The sequence below is a fragment of the Trematomus bernacchii genome, unplaced genomic scaffold (assembly GCF_902827165.1).
Source record: "Trematomus bernacchii unplaced genomic scaffold, fTreBer1.1, whole genome shotgun sequence".
Lineage (NCBI taxonomy): Eukaryota > Metazoa > Chordata > Actinopteri > Perciformes > Nototheniidae > Trematomus > Trematomus bernacchii.
The window spans coordinates 20,860,844-20,877,495 of NW_022987720.1; the positions used below are offsets into that span (position 1 = coordinate 20,860,844).

General features: G+C 40.4%; 2 protein-coding genes across 3 annotated transcripts; both read left to right on the plus strand.

Annotated features, from left to right (window-relative positions):
• The first annotated feature begins 1,866 nt into the window (after nt 1–1,866).
• On the plus strand, nt 1,867–12,180 carry LOC117492329 (lysosomal alpha-glucosidase-like). Of its 2 annotated transcripts, none has more exons than XM_034142511.1 (19): nt 1,867–2,568; nt 3,208–3,359; nt 3,917–4,082; nt 4,885–4,981; nt 5,080–5,199; nt 5,335–5,453; nt 5,627–5,758; nt 5,974–6,084; nt 6,170–6,283; nt 6,637–6,721; nt 6,967–7,084; nt 8,017–8,150; nt 8,544–8,695; nt 9,002–9,150; nt 9,252–9,393; nt 9,963–10,061; nt 10,465–10,629; nt 11,196–11,348; nt 11,446–12,180. In XM_034142511.1, the coding sequence occupies exons 1-19, from the start codon at nt 2,059–2,061 to the stop codon at nt 11,509–11,511; spliced, it is 2,784 nt and encodes a 927-aa protein (XP_033998402.1). In that variant the 5' UTR covers nt 1,867–2,058; the 3' UTR covers nt 11,512–12,180. The 2 variants fall into 2 exon arrangements, with proteins under 2 accessions (XP_033998402.1, XP_033998403.1); XM_034142512.1 differs by having other exon boundaries at nt 1,868–2,568; nt 6,667–6,721.
• Nucleotides 12,181–12,567: 387 nt separating this feature from the next.
• Nucleotides 12,568–14,865, plus strand: LOC117492331 (microtubule-associated protein RP/EB family member 1-like). The gene is made up of 3 exons (XM_034142514.1): nt 12,568–12,692; nt 13,349–13,416; nt 13,498–14,865. Exons 2-3 carry the CDS (start codon nt 13,396–13,398, stop codon nt 14,053–14,055), a joined length of 579 nt encoding a protein of 192 aa, XP_033998405.1. The 5' UTR covers nt 12,568–12,692; nt 13,349–13,395; the 3' UTR covers nt 14,056–14,865.
• Nucleotides 14,866–16,652: the final 1,787 nt, after the last annotated feature.

Here is a 16,652-nt window from a genome sequence, read left to right on the forward strand (position 1 = left end):
CCGCAGCAGCAGCGAGAGCGTCCGCTCTCTGCTGTCTGAGGGCCAGAGGGAGCCGGACACATAATGAGCATGACACCTGTGGGGAAAGAGCAGCTTTCGCATGCTCTAACCCCAAGCAGGACTCACACTGTGAGTGTTTGTCAAAACTCATCATGTAGCCCGTCTCACATGAAAGGCAGTTCCGGACGCAGCCCTGACTTACCTTGCTCATCTCCATCTTTCCACTAGAAACAAAGCTTCGTAAGGGAGGAATCTTTGTTTTCTAATGTGCCTGCTACAGTGCTTCTGCTACTACGTGCTGAAGAAAAGTGGGAGCAGATTGACGGGCATACTTCCTATTTATACGGAAGTAGGTGGGGCCCACGTCATAGGTGGGCGTGGATTAAGTCTGTCAGTGCTGCGCATGCGCAGTGGGATTACCCAATAGCAATAGCCTTAGAGGGCGAAGCCTTATACGAAATAGAACTAGTAGACCCGTCTTTGGGACAAATGTGTCAGTCAGTACAGAATAAATACATTAGCAATCGGATGAGTATAAAAACAAAATCATTTGTTAGATTTTTCACAACTAAAGGTGAGTGACTTGTTAGGATACAATACAAAAATGTCAATGTTATTGGGTGTGATTTCAGTAATAAACAGCAAGTCATGGGGTTGTCTATGTACTGTAGTTGTATTTGACTGTGCATGGTTACCAGATCTTTGTCACATCAAGTGTTTTTGGTTCATCAAACAGTTTTATGAATGACTAAAGGCACATTTTATTTCCTTTTTTATAAGAATCGAATTATTAAAAAAAAAAGTAGTGCTAAATTATAAAGTTGATTCAGACAGCATTTTGTAGATTGATTCAACAACACAAAACAATATTACCAAAATAATAATGAAAATCTACCTACATTAATGTCTTCACTTGATTCAAATAACTATAATAGCTTTTGTTGTTTTAGCCTATGCATGTTCTTTTCATTTTTGAAACGTTTTTGTTTTATGTCGCTTTTGTTAATTCACATAAAGATAAAAGCGAAAAAGGTTTCTAGCAGCAGAAGTTTTGGCACTTTCTGTCCTTCTATGCTTGCCGTAGTTGTATTGTAGCCGTGTTTACTCTTCTACAAACATGTTATTTCATTGTAACCAAATAATTTCACTAAAATACTGCTTGTACGATGTCTTGCAAAACAACATGTTTTTGCTACAGGACGCGCATGCAGTTTGCTGGGAAGCACATGCTTAATATTAATAGCTCCGACACTGAACTTACTGCTCGATAGATAATTGTTAGCTCACAGCTAACAAATCCAGCTGCCACAGAGCCAATGAGCAACAGCTCAACGCCCACAACATGAACACAACTCTGAGTGTAAGTGATTATCGTTAAGCTATAAATTCATGACAGCTGTCTGTGATAGTTACAACTTACTCTACTATTAAATATTTACCAGTGGTGCAAAGTGACTGAGTAGATTTACTCAAGTTCTGTACTTCAGTACAATGTTGAGGTTCTTGTACTTTACTTAAGTATTTAAATGATTTGCAAATCTTTGTTTCTACCCCACTACAATTCAGAGTCAAATCTTGTACTTTTACTTCACTAGATTAATTTAATACATTTAGTTACTTTGCAGATTTGGATTGATTTCGTGAAATATAATCAACACTTAAATAACACTTTATTTATACATGGAGTAACATTCACAAGCTACTCTGCAGTATAACAAGTAATTCAAACTAGCTCCACCGCAGCTTTGATAACAATTTAATGCATCAATAATTATAATCAAAACATATAAATTACATTATTCTGAAATGGGCCAATCTGTTTAATGAGTACTTTTACTTGCTGTACTTTAAGTTTATTTTGATGCTAATAGTTTTGTACTTTTACTGAAATTATATTTTAAATGCAGGACTTTTACTTGTAACAGAGTATTCCTACACCCTGGTACTTCTACTTAAGTATAAGATCTAAATACTTTCCCCACCTCTGTTATTTACACCATACGGTGCACAAGGTGTGTATAGCAGCAGAGCTGAGTGCACTGTCGCCTCACATCTCTGATGAGTATGGGTCTGCTGTCTCACTTTATTGCAGCTGTGCTCCTTCTGCTCTTTGCCTTTTTATGTGTTTACATCAACCACTTGTCTATTCATCAGACCAGACTGGTTAGATCAGTTTCTGCTCAGCACACTGAAGCACATACAGTACTTGGTTATTATTATCCAGCAAAACCACAGAACAAGTCAGTAGAAACAAGGACTGTTATATCCAGAGCTGATAAATGCACCCTGGCCCCAGAGAGTCGGTTTGACTGTGCCAGGGACAGGCTGCTCACCCAGAGAGAGTGTGGAGAGAGGGGCTGCTGCTATGCCCCCCTGCCTCACTCTGCAGGACCACCTTGGTGCTTCTACCCCAGTTTGTACCCTGGCTACAAAATGGGTCCTCTCACCCCCACCACACGAGGACTGGAGGCCACCCTGACTCGTGCCACCCCTTCATATCTCCCCAAAGACATTGCCACTCTACACCTAGAAGTGACAGAGGAGGCTGCAGGCTGCTTACACCTCACTGTGAGTACCCAATGTCCATGTAAAACATAAGATGATGGACATGCTGCAGTGCCCACTAGGGTTGATTTACATCTTAAGTATAGATGACTGTAGGCTAATGTAGTTTGAGTTTAAAAAGGCAACATGGAAAGGGATTTTACTTTTCATTTGCATTATACATATTGTTATGATTTAACAGAGTTGATTTTCCATGAAATGTCTCACCAAAACCCTTAAAAATTCAGATATCAAAAAATAGGTATGGTTGTTACATTTTGTATCTGTTTACATTTGCTCACATTGTCTAAAAAGTCTGGAAAAGAAAGCGAAATGGACTCTGTACCACCCGGACTTCTCTAGTATTATGTAGTGCATTCATTTGTGAGTAATTTGTTGTAGACAAATAAGGTCTAAAGATCTGATTGTGAACTATTTTTTATATAGTATTTTATATATACTTTTTGTATTCTTTGTTTTTGAATTGCGTTGTTTAAAAAGCACTCTGAATCTGGCTTACATGAATAGGTTTTGTGTTGTATGCCAAGATAGGCTTGTTATAAAGGGTGAGTCCATAATAACCTTTATTTATTTATTAAGGGATTAGACCCTCTACAATTCTGCCTTGGAAAAAACTGAAATTATTATTTGTTTTCTCTCAAGTTTAAGGACCCATCATCTCAGCGATATGAGGTTAAGCTCCCAGCTGGTGTTCCTCAGAGCCCAGCTGATACCCAGGATGTTCTCTATACCACTGAATACCAGGCGGAGCCATTTGGCTTCATAGTGCGCCGGAAATCTAATGGAAGGGTGATGTGAGTATCTCTGTTCTGTTTTAATATTTTTTAGCTGCCGTCATAGAAACCGTCTATAAAGCCTTACTCATCATTAATATAAAGATCCTACTTACTCACACTTAGTCATATTATAGCTTTTCCCACCATTATAGTCATATTTTCTACATGTAGTGTGATCACTTCCTTATACATTTCAGTAAATATCGTTTTTTTTATTTTACATTATTTAAGTATATTTATCTAAGTCTGTGTTTTCTATCATTTGTAAGAAAGGAACATAGTGCACTTTCATTAGTGTGTTGCGCCCTTTGTTGTACTTTGCCGGTGTTGAACTATATATGAACTATCTACATTTGTTTCCATTAGATTGTAAAGATATACCTAATAGTGACCAGAGAGAGTATTCATTTCCACTATTTATATTGAGAGCCTGGGTCACAGAGGGTTCTTTTATCTCATGTAGTCTTATCACTAATGGGTAACACAACTGCACAAAATGAGCAGCGAGGTGTTTTCCCTAATCAAGATTTTCATGTAGTGCATGTGTGTTTGTTCTCTGTGTCCCGCCTGTCCAGCATGAATACCACGGTGGCTCCTCTGCTGTTTGCTGACCAGTACCTGCAGCTGTCCACCACGCTGGCCTCTTCCCTTGTGTCCGGCCTCGGGGAGCATTACACCCCCCTCCTCCTGGACCTGAACTGGACCTCTGTCACTCTCTGGAACAGAGACATGGTGCCCCACGTGAGTCTTTTGCAGTGGTTCAAAACACAAGTCTATAGGGTCAAGAGAAGAAAAAGCAACTTCTGAAACAGGAAAATAATATATTTCTTCTTTGTTTATTTTTCTCTAATGATGGTGAAATGGAAAGTTTACCCTCTTCCAGCACAAATATAATCGGCCCCTTTATAATTAATAATACATTGTAATATCTCTAAATATTTGGAATTTTTGAAAATCAAGCTGTCCTTGTAGAGCAGGGGTGTCCAAACTACGGCCCGGGGGCCAAATGTGGCCCGCGGACCATTTTCAATTGGCCCTCAGCAAATTAAAAAAGTATAATAGAATATGGCCCACAAATGAAACTTGTGCTTGTCTAATATTGTACTTCTGAAATATAAATGTAAAAATATATTACACAGTAGTATTCATGTGATAATAAGACCACTTTTCAAATAAATTCAGTAAATTAAAGTTGGAAACATTTTCTAACATATCTAAGTTGATAAGAAAAAAGCCCAATGACTTATTTACATAACAAGCTTCAACACCCTTCTTATTTCTCCTTATTATAATCAATCTGAGGCTTCTGTTTTAAGTGATGAGCTGCCAACACTTACAACACTACGCATAATTTACCTACATTTGATTGATTTTGCTAACTTATAACTGAACTTATGAGGCAATATACCTCTAGTGAGTGGCCCGCCCTCGGTGAAAAAAGTTTGGACACCCCTGTTGTAGAGGGTCAAGCTTTTGTCATTTACTCCCTCTTTGTCTGTTGTGTGATCAAGTTGTTAATGTTGACACTTGTCTTTCTCTACAGGCTGATGCTAACCTCTATGGCTCCCACCCATTCTACATAGTCCAGGAGGAGGATGGCTTGGCACATGGAGCTTTCCTTCTCAACAGCAATGCAATCGGTACCTATCTGAATGTTCATGTTCCATGGCCACTTTTTGGTCCATACCAAACAATTCAGGAATAATAATTATTGCTGAATATCCAAATGTCTCTGCAGAGGTGATGTTGCAGCCGACCCCCGCTCTCACCTGGGTGGCTATCGGTGGAGTCCTGGACCTGTACATTTTTGTGGGTCCTGATCCTCAAAGTGTTATACGACAGTACCTTCAGGTCATTGGTACGTCTTTACAGTGTTCACATTCAGAAACACATCTTCAGGTGGCAAAAATAGGTGTATACACACACCAGCAAGATATATGTGTAGATGTAGGCAACTTAATGTGTTTACCTGTCACCATGTATCTATCACCAGGCTATCCTATGATGCCTCCTTATTGGTCGTTGGGCTTTCATCTGTGTCGCTGGGGTTACACGACATCTAATACAACCCGGCATGTTGCACAACGCATGCACAATGCAAAATTTCCCATGGTAAAGTACTCGTAAATCCTTCTTAAATGAGAGTAATTATTACAGCTGTGCATTTACAGTATGATGTTCACATTATTATTATCACTGAATTAATCAGTCCAACTGCTGTAACGTCTTCAGATACTGACAATACTGACTTCCAATTGAGATTATTTTGCTTTTTTTTTCACCAGGATGTGCAGTGGAATGATCTGGACTATGCAAATAAACGCAGGGTTTTCACATTTGACCCGTGGCGATTTGGAGACCTCCCACAGATGGTTGACGAGTTCCATAAGATTGGCATGAAATACATCCTTATCCTGGTGTGACATATTTAAATTTAAATAACTCACCAACTATTAATGCTGATTTAACTATGAATCAATACTTTAGCACATGCATCAGTTATTTTGATTGTTTTTGGTATAGTGAAAATCTCGATATACGCACAAGTAATCATTACTGATTACAGTTATTTTTCAGTAGATGGTAGCAAAACGTTCTTAACTTGTCAGTCATGCGTTTGTTTCCGTCTCAGGACCCTGGGATCAGCAGCAGCAGCCCCCCTGGCACTTACCCACCGTTTGATGATGGGCTGAAACGAGACGTCTTCATTAAAAATTCTACAGGACAAATCCTGATAGGGAAGGTTAGACTTTTTTCTGGGGATGTATGGTTTTTCTGTCCCATTTTGATGTGTGTATGTCATGCAGATGTATGTATTGTGTATCTAGGTTTGGCCAGGCCCCACAGCCTTCCCCGACTTCACCAACCCAGAGACCGGACGCTGGTGGGAGGACTGCATCAGAGATTTTCATTCTAAAGTTCCTGTGGATGGTCTATGGATTGTGAGTATTTAAAGGGGCCCTAGTATGATTGTTGGGGTTTCCCTTTCCTGTAGTGTGTTATATAGGTTTGTGTGCGTGTAAATAGTCTGCAAAGGCTAAAATCCCAAAGTTCATGCCAGAGGGAGTTTCTCAACATGTCACAGTAGAGGCACAAAGTATGAATATATACTAGTATAGTAGTATAATATGTCCTCTTTAAACAAAACAGTGCACCGTTTATTTTGCCACAGATACTATCACTTAGACATCAGTTATATCAGGTTTTCTGTTCAGAGGCATCTTGTGGATTGGTTTGTGTGCACCTTAAAATCACATAAAGAAAATAACTTGTATTTCCCCTGTGCTCCGCCCAGGATATGAATGAACCATCCAATTTTGTGCAGGGCTCAGTGGAGGGCTGTCCTGACAGTGACCTTGAGAACCCGCCCTACACACCCAGTAAGTGTATTGGATCAGTGTTACTAGCAGGAAATTAATACAGACTTTATACATTTACATTTAATAATAATAATAATTCATTACATTTTTATTTAGAGCACTTTTCAAGGCATTTGTAGTCAGTTTATACATTGAAGTAGATGTGTAGATATTGTACAAGACACCATCCAAATAACTATAAATGCATAACTGATGGCAGAATATGTTGCATTCATTGTGTGTCTCCCTGACTTTTATACAAACAGGGGTTGTTGGAGGCCAGTTGAACTCGAGAACTATTTGTCTGTCGGCCCAGCAGAAGCTGTCCTCTCACTACAACCTGCACAATATGTACGGACTGACGGAGGCCTCTGCCACTCACAGGTGAGACCATGCAGTGGTGCTGATGCATTTTGACGAGCTAGTTTTGCAGGGAAAGGACAAGGGGACAGAGTCACTGTAACATCACCCATTAGATTGTTGACTACAGTTTCTGAAGCCTCCACCTATCCATGTGGCCGTCTCCATCGTAGTCTTTGAAACCATTATCGACACAAGAGGATGAAGCTGAACATTAATTTGTTAAGTCATATTTAACTCTCAATAGCTAAAAACACACTGACAGGCTAAAGGTTATAGGACAAAACAACACAAGAACCTTGAGGTAATGGATTTTCAATCACACATTTGCCATCCTCTTTATAATCTAATTACCTCTCATTTACTAAATGTACAACAGTATGAAGTATGTTAATCTTGTATCAGTGTGAAACTAGCTTTTTAAGATTTTTAACTGGTGTTTAATATGTTTCCTGGGGTAATAATTCAAGTGGGTAATTTCATCTCATTGACTTCTTTTTGCAAAGAGAGGCGTTGCCCCCTGCTGGCTATTTAAAGAAATGCAGGTTTAGGGCACAAAACCAATTTTTCCACTTTGTTATTTCTCTTTGAGTTACACAGTACGGGAATAGCAGCAAAAAGGGTAATAATGGCCATTTTATGGAAGACATCTGCTCTAAAAGGACAGTGTTGACACATTTAACAAAAAAGGTAATATCTTGACAAATTGAAAAGATCGTTATTCATGTTTTATCTTTTAGTAGAGCTAAAGCTATAGCTCATTCAAATTCAAACTGCACTTGCATGGTCGCCAGAGTATTTGTTTAGCTTGTTTAAAATGAATAGAAAGACAGCCTTTCTTTGAGAACATGCATATAACAATTGAAAGACATATATTGGAGGTCACCAAAGAATATTTAGGCCATGTCTTTTGTTTTTGGTTCTGTATTCATCCCGGTAATGGTTGCCATCTGCAGCGCTCTCATGAAGGTACGAGGAAAGAGACCCTTCGTCCTGTCTCGCTCCTCCTTCCCTGGCATCGGACGCTTCTCTGGAGTGTGGACAGGAGACGTCCGGAGTGACTGGGAGCAGCTCCGATACTCCATCCCTGGTGAGGACATGTAGCTTTTGAAAAGTCATTCAATTGTGTTGTTACACTGTCACTGATGTAAGCATGCATGTGATTATTTAGTGGGATTTAGGCTGTATGGGGGATCTGTATTTTGTAGACATTATTTTTAAATCTTTTTTGATGGGGGGCGTGTGGCGCAGTGGATAGAGCCTTGGTGTTGGGATCAGGGGGTCACAGGTTCAAACCCCACTGCAGTCAGCATGTCGTTGTGTCCCTGAGACACTTCACCCCAAATTGCTCCTGTGGGGAATGTCCACAGTATTGAGTATGTAAATCGCTTTGGATAAAAGCGTCTAACAAGTAACATGTAATAATAATGTAGTCACGGATTAATTGTTTTTGATTGACCTTTTGAACCTATTCCCCCTCTAGCTGTGCTGCACTTCGGCCTGTTCGGGGTTCCCCTCGTGGGGGCGGACATCTGTGGTTTTGGCGGGAACACCACTGAGGAATTGTGTGTACGCTGGATGCAGCTCGGGGCCTTCTACCCATTTATGAGGAACCACAATGACAAGCCAAACGCTGTGAGACAGAGACACTGCTTTTGTTCGCAGTCTATGTTTATATCTGTTTGTTAACTGGTGTGCTTCATTAATGCATTTTTTTATTTATAGAGAGCTTTTTCTGGAAACAGGACAATTCATAAAAACACCATCAAATCATTAAGTTAACTTTAGTGTACTTTGTTTATGTTAAATGTTTTTAAAGATGTCAGGGTTTGCCTTGAATGTGTTTGCACTGTGTCTAGAGCAGTCCATCAGTTTCATGTATTATGAATAGATGTAACTCTATATCTTCTCATTGTCTGTGTGTTTCTATGTGTCCCCCAGCCTCAGGAGCCCTATGTGTTTGGGCAGAAGGCCCAGGCAGCCATGCGGAGTGCATTGAACCTTCGTTACTCCCTTCTACCTTTCCTCTACACACTCTTCCATCATGCACACACCTCTGCTGACACTGTAGCCAGGCCACTCTTCGTGGAGTATGTGTCTTCTCCTCTGGATTCCCTATTGTCAACATAAGACAACATGGTTTAGTTTCTATAACATTATCTTTCTCTTTCTTCCTTGTCTACCTCCTTAGGTTTCCCACTGACCCTAACTGTCAGACCATAGACCGACAGTTCCTGTGGGGGAGTTCCCTTCTCATCAGCCCAGTCTTAGAGCGGGGGGCAGAAGAGCTGGCTGCTTACCTGCCCCCTGCCACTTGGTACAGCCTGCACAATGTGAGCTCAACTTCAATACATGTTTTGTTTGTGTACTGTCAAAGACCATGTTTGAGGTTTTCTGTAGTAACACATGACTTAAGTGTTTGCCTTTTTCCTTTCTCGATCGGGTCATTTATTTATTATTTATGGTTTATTTGATAGGAACAGAGACAGACTTTAAACAGGTATCCGATAACATAGTGTTCATAGAGACTGCTAGTTTGCAACCGTAGAAGGCTTTTTATAAAACTAAAGGATTAGAACAGTGAGGTAAAAAGCAGATTAAAATAAATAATGAGATACTTTCAGCACACTTGAAGAACCTTGCATTTAAAATGACAATTTAAACTTATTTTAAAATTATTTTACATGGTATGATTTAACAAAACAGTTCTCATTAATATATCCAAGATCTTCCTTATTGTTAGTGTCCTGGTTCATTTTGTGAAAGGAAAGTAACGGTATAATGTTATATTAAATAAAGAAGCGATTATAAAACGTATGGTTTTAGTGTTGTACTACCCTGTCTTTTGCAAGTGTCCTCAGTATTTCAAGCTTTAATTGTATGTGTGTGTTGTGCCCTCTAGGGTCAGCCTTTCTACAGTAAGGGCCAGTACCTGCTCCTGGCAGCCCCCCTGGACACCATCAACGTCCATGTGAGGGAAGGACATATAATCCCCCAGCAGGTGGGTGCCAACATGCAGCTTATTACACATTTTGTGGATGAATTGTTAATAAACCAAGTGGGAAAAAATGAAAACGGATTAAACAAGAGCTTGAATTCCTGTTCATAATTGGCCTTCTCTTTAGCAGAATACAGTTTGAGGCTTATGTAACATAAAATTAGATAATTTAATCATTGAACATTTTCATTTTTGTAAAGACAATTGTGAACCCTGTATTCAAACAAGTCACCTTAGACTTTAGGCTGTGACATGGCGCCTATGATCAAATGGCAACTATAACTGTCATGTGTTCTGACTGACTTCCTAAAGCTGAAAACTAGCTGAAACACTTTGGAGAGAAGAGCACATTTTGTTTGTTTGTACTAGCTTTCTTGTTTTCTTTGCTCTGCCTTTTGTTGTGAAGGAGCCTGCTTTGACAACGGCAGCCTCTCGCAGAAACCCTTTCTTCCTGACGGTGGCGCTATCAGCAGGAGGCTGGGCCCAGGGAGACTTGTTCTGGGATGACGGGGACAGTCTCGACACCTTTGAAACGGGAAATTATTGTTACGTTATCTTCATGGCTGGACAGGTAGGAAAGGAACGAGTGGTATTTGCATTGGGAAAGCTGATGAGCAAATAGTTTGCATTTTACTGCACCACTACTTGACACAAAATTGTCTTTACTGAAGGGACTCAACTCAATTCTTGACATTACTTTGATCTAATATACTTAGACTAAAACTAAAAAATAATGTCCTTAAAGGTGGGGTAGGTAAGTTTGAGAAACCGGCTCGAGATACACTTTTTGTTATATTCCATGGAACGCTCTTAACATCCCGATAGCAATGAATATCTTAAGTGCTTTGACAATGAATCCATAAAAAAATTTCATCTGTGGAAGCCGTAGTACTGTAAAAAGCACGACCAATCATTTTAGCCAGCCCGGCTAAAATAACTGGATGGCCTACCTGCCTGTCAGCCTTCCATCTGTGCACAAACTTATCTCGTGCCCTCATTGGTCATGTGCGCGTTCGTGTGTGTTGGAGGAGGGGCTCTGTAAGGAAGTGGCAGATTTTCTCCGGTTGTGTATTTTCAAATTCTAGCGATCTCGAGCCGGTTTCTCAAACTTACCTACCCTACCTTTAATGTCTTCAGTGTCAGGTGGTGAGTGATCCCCTCAGGCTTAATGGGGCTCTGGATGGTCTGGTTCTTGGAGGGCTGCAGGTTTTCGGGGTTCCCTCCCCACCCCTATACGTGTTAGCCAATGGGGAACAAGTCAGGGATTTCATGTACCGCAGTGACACCAAGGTAAATTATCTGTGACTCCTCCCAATTGACTCATTATGCCTATTGCCTAATGTCTTTTTACCAAATAAAGCTATGTTTTTTCTTTCACTTCCCACAGGTTCTAACAGTGACCAACCTGGCCTTGTCCATGTCAAAGGTGTTTACAGTCCAATGGGCTCTCTGATGCACTGAACTCTATTACCCAAGAACCATAGGGAGCCTTGGCATTGTTCATTGTTGCTGAAAGATCAGCTGCATTTTTTTGCATTGTCCCAACCATCCCAGACCCGGCGATGCACCTTACGCTATGCTACCTCTTTATCCAAGAACTGCTTTGTAAGGAGCAGTTACAGACAAAATGTGACGACATCAATCAAAGGGAGCTATCATTTTGACATTTCATGTTTTCTTCCAAGCCTAAATTTGCTGCTGATAATTTTATGTATTTGTAATATTATGTATATATATTTTTTAATTCTTTAAAAATATATGCCTGCATATACCTGTATTTTTTACATCAGTTTTGTAAACCTTTGTTACTAATAATGCAGATACATAAAAATGAGTCAAGGTGAATTTGAATTTCCCACATCACAAGTTAAAGATGTGATTGATGGATTGTTTTTATCTGTTAATTTATGGCAAACATTTTCTTCAATGTATGCTGTTAGATCATACCCTGCAAGCACATCAAAACCAGCCTGTTTGTGTTCTTTTTCAGAGGACTTTGTAGCCAGAGCTCTGGTAGAGCAGATGATGAGCATGGAGCCCCAAAGGAGGCCTTCAGCTGAGAGCGTTCTCAAACACCCTTTCTTCTGGAGCCTGGAGAAGGACCTGCAGTTTATATATTTTCCTCTGCTTACTGTAAAAAACACTTAAAGGCTGATTAATGTGGGTACTTTGCTACTACAAACTAATCTGTACACACACTCCCTCTCAGGTTACTTTGTATTTGTGTAAATCCTCATTTCTGTTGTGCTGGTTGGGATTCATCATTGTTAAACTTCTTCATACCTAAAGGCAACGTACATGCTGGCTATTTCAATATCATTTGGACAGTAATCTTAGGTTGTCTCTATTCTTCACGTATTTACCTCACATATTAGAATGGTTGGAATTCCTCTAAAGCCACGTCTGAACCTGTGGAACTTAATTTATATGCTATATCATAGATTTGAGGTCTTTATACAGAATAAGAATGTCTGGCATGCTGACACTTTTTTTGTTGTGGTTGCTTGCAGGATGTGAGCGACAGAATAGAAAAGGAACCGCTGGACGGGCCAATCGTGAGACAGCTGGAGAGAGGAGGGAGGGCTGTTGTCAAGGGTGACTGGAGAGAGCACATCACAGTGCCACTGCAGACAGGTATGAAACTGGCTGAAATGTAAACATGTCAAATTCAAGCTCCTGGTACCCCCCTTTTTAAAATAATGTTTGATATGTTGCTTAAATGTAGGGTTTCGGTTGAGCGCATATGAAGTATTTCAGATTAAAGCTAGTTTTGCATTGACATGGTATACTTTCAGAGTGGCAGTGAATGCAATATCCTGTCACCAGAAAATGTTGCATTGCTCGCTAAACTGAGCTTGCTACTTCCTGTCAGAATCGTCACCTGCTGAAAACCACAACCTCAACTGGTTCTCTTTGGACTTTGCACTCAGTTTATTTGAAAAATGGCACTGATAGTCATGAAATGAGCGGGCATTTTTTGATCAAAATACAGAGTAATGTGAGGTCATAATATATTAAATTCCATCTTATAACAACAGAAGATCAAATTATACTCTTGTTTTTCTATATTTACAAGCAACTACCTTTTAATATGGAATTGTTTTATACTTGGCCAACCTTTTTTTGACTGTTATACAACCCTTAAAGTCTTTCACTTGAAGTAATTCAGACACCAGGGGCCAGATCAGTTTGGCTAATTCAGGATAAAGTAAGAAGACAGTTGTATCATCTCACTGTTTATCGATTCCTTGTTGAATGATTTTCCTTTTGTCTATCTCTTCCTTTGGCAGATCTGCGGAAATTTCGCTCCTATAAGGGAGGCTCGGTCAGAGACCTGATGCGTGCAATGAGAAACAAGGTAGGAATGTGTTGATGTGTTTTCTACTCGGGTCTTACAGTACAAATCTGTTTCTAACACTTGACCTTCTTCCTTCTTCAGAAACATCATTACCGGGAGTTGCCTGCTGAGGTTCAGGAGACGCTGGGCTCCATCCCTGATGACTTTGTCTCCTACTTCACCTCCCGCTTCCCCCACCTGCTAATGCACACATACCTGGCCATGCGGACCTGTGCGTCTGAGAGGCCATTCCTGCCTTACTACTCCACTGCAGATCAGCTTGCAAAAACACAGACCCTGCACACACACCTCGGGCCCCAAAGACAAAAAGAGCCATGTACTCAGCCCTTGACTACACACACATCTCCCCCCTCTTCACAACCACAGGAACCTACACATTCGTCACAGCCAGCGCAGGTCCCTCACACAGATCCTGCTGAATCAGCGCCCTCTTCTTTACCCGATGAGCCTGTAGCTTCACATTTGCCAGTTGAGACAGTGGAGCCAGCTCTGTCCACACAGACTGACCTGCAGAGTCCAACCGTGAACCCCACACCTGCCTCAGAATCACCAACAGATCCTCTCGTGCTAGAACAATCCATTCAGTCTGAGGTGCACGCCCTGCCAGGTCCTTTGATACTGGGTAATGAATCAGTGTGAGGTGGAGCCAGCACAAACAGGAGCATTGCCTTCAAGAGTGATCACCAAGTTGGGCTCAGCTGCTGCAGTATGAGCTGGTGAGGACCAGGCCTGCAGTGCCTGCGATCCACCGCTGGGTGCAGCAGCTGTTCCCTTAATAAGTGCCTTCTGCTCACCTGGGTTAAAATGTCGCCCAACAGAACCGTCCACTTGTTGTTGTTGTTCCTGCTTCGAGGAAGTCAGATAAGAATCAGGGTGATGCAGGACCTTATATTGTAGCAGGACTGAGCAAAGAGATATTTTTTATTTTCTATCAGCATGTCCAAAAAATGGTGTTTGTCCCTAAAAATATCTGGCCTCTATTGTGGGAAACATGTCTGGATGTTGTTGGATAGTTTTATAGTGCAATGTCGTATTTCTGAGTGAGCCTCTTCACTGCACAGATACTGTATGTATATTTTTGTATAGACGGTTCAGAATTTGGATGATGATGATAATGAATTATGTAATGTGGCCGATGTGCCTTTTTTTTCTTTTTTTAAATATCACTGTGCTGTGTACAGATCTTAAAAAATGACTATGCTAAGTGTGCTTGATTCCAGTTAATGCTGCTAGACTGCTTCTCTTTTGTCAATCAAGAATTAATGTGCTGACTCAACAGAGGCCTGCTCCAAATGGTGTTCAGGGTGGCACCTGAATACAGTGGTTAATGAGATTATGTAGTCATAAAAGAGTTTAGCTGTCAGGCAGCAGAGCTCGCTTAAAATAACTTTTCAAGGTTTTTAAAGTGAAGTTAATAACTTGCACATTAAAACGTTTTTTTTATTCTAAGATTTGTTTGTGGATTAATGTTACTGCAAGTCAAGCGGGGGATTGGGAAATGTGGGATAATTAACTACAGTTGGTTCCTAAAAACAACTACTTATATTCAACAGATGTTTTTATTTACAGGTGCCCTGAGCAGCTGATGGTGTATTTACTGAATTGTCTGAGTGAGCTGTTGCTACAGTTAACATTGTTGGAGAAACCTATAGTGTAAGCTTTCTCTCCATCTGTTTATCGAACGGCCAAACCACGGCAGGAATTTTAATGCAAAGTGCAAACAAATAAAAAAGGTCACTGGCAGAAAGGATTGGCATCGAACAAAGGGCAGTACAGAGCCAGTGTGTGAAGCACTGCTCTCTTCAAGTCACTCACAAACATACATATTTATAATTATAAAACCAGCCTCCCATATAATGCAACCCAATGAAAAAGAATACTAGCAAACATTGGAAAGTTGCTTTTTTACAATAGGTAATAACAAACTCACAATATACCAAGGTTAATGCTGGGGTGTGCCTCAACCATAGACTATATATAAAGCCTCAACATAGTTGGTTATGTAACAAGGTTATACGTGGCAGTGCTCACGTGACGTCAAACGGGTGATCCAGCCTTCTTTTTCATCTGATTTGGATGTATTAATTGGCTTGTACATAACTCTCAAAATTTGCTGAACAATTCTTACCACTTTCATAGAACTACATTTAACTTTTCGAACAAAGGTTGACCAATTTAAAATAAGTAGCCTACTGCTTTAAAAGGAATGGTATTAGCTTATAGTCATTTGGAAATGAGCTCCCCCTTTATTCCCCTCATTAAGAAGTGCAAAAGAACATGTTAGGTCAACTTTTTAATATACTATATCAACATTATGGGGTGTTAGTGGTTCTTGAACCCCGAGAGCAGGAGCGACTGAAAAGAGTCAAGGCAAGCTTATAAAAGTTAACAGCATTTAATTACACAAAAGATGCGGTGGGATACAAATGAAATGTGCACGTTGGTGGTTCCCCCCTGCCAGCTGTTTGGTCCCGTCCGCGCTGGGTCAGCTGGGGGCAAGGAAAGAGAGAGATCCTTCTTGTGTCTCCCGGGTAACAACTGTAGTCTTCTCCTATTGGCCGGCGTCGACGGGGGCGTGTCCAATGCAAATCCTGTCGGTTTCTGCTGCTGAATTACATCACTCTGATGTCTGTGGTCATCTAAACATTCCCTAATAAACCTCATTCCAGCGTCAATAAATGAGTGTTAAACCCAGGGTGTTTAGTGTACAACATCACGTTATTTCACCTTCAATTCACGGTTTGAAAACGTAGCATTTCGCCACATGCTAATGATAACCAAAAATGACGAAATTCACCAGCGGAAAACCGGAAGTCACTTGTGAATCTTCAGTTTTCAGAATAAAACAGATTTAAATTAAATACAGTACATTCAAATTACGCCACATCAACATTGATTTTCATTTCTAACAGGGGTTAGTGTGTTAACTTTACAAACTCGAATGTGAGGATTTTGATCTAAATATAAAACAAATAGTTTTGCGTTTGTCACCTGTAGCAGCAAGGAAAGTGTTACTGCGCTACATTATATGCGCAAATGTTGGGTTAATCTTTATGTGTCTGACTGTATGGTATCCAATTGACAGGGTGTGTGTATCATGGATGTATAATAAGAAGGTGTGTATGTCCCATGCAGTCGCATGCAGTCTGCTATTTTCTAATTTCCTGATAAACGAAACTTTGTGATCTGCGCAGGCGCAGTGGGTGCAGCCCAGCAGAATATAAATAGAGCTTGAG

Excerpts from the sequence above, each read along its gene's own strand:
- LOC117492331 (XM_034142514.1), top strand. The coding sequence starts at position 13,396 with ATGCGTGCAATGAGAAACAAG. Across the intron at positions 13,417-13,497 it reads TGCGTGCAATGAGAAACAAG|AAACATCATTACCGGGAGTT; the intron begins GTAGGAATGTGT and ends TTCCTTCTTCAG.
- LOC117492329 (XM_034142511.1), top strand. The coding sequence starts at position 2,059 with ATGAGTATGGGTCTGCTGTCTCACTTTATTGCAGCTGTGCTCCTTCTG. Across the intron at positions 5,200-5,334 it reads ACAGTACCTTCAGGTCATTG|GCTATCCTATGATGCCTCCT; the intron begins GTACGTCTTTAC and ends ATCTATCACCAG. Across the intron at positions 5,454-5,626 it reads ACAATGCAAAATTTCCCATG|GATGTGCAGTGGAATGATCT; the intron begins GTAAAGTACTCG and ends TTTTTTCACCAG.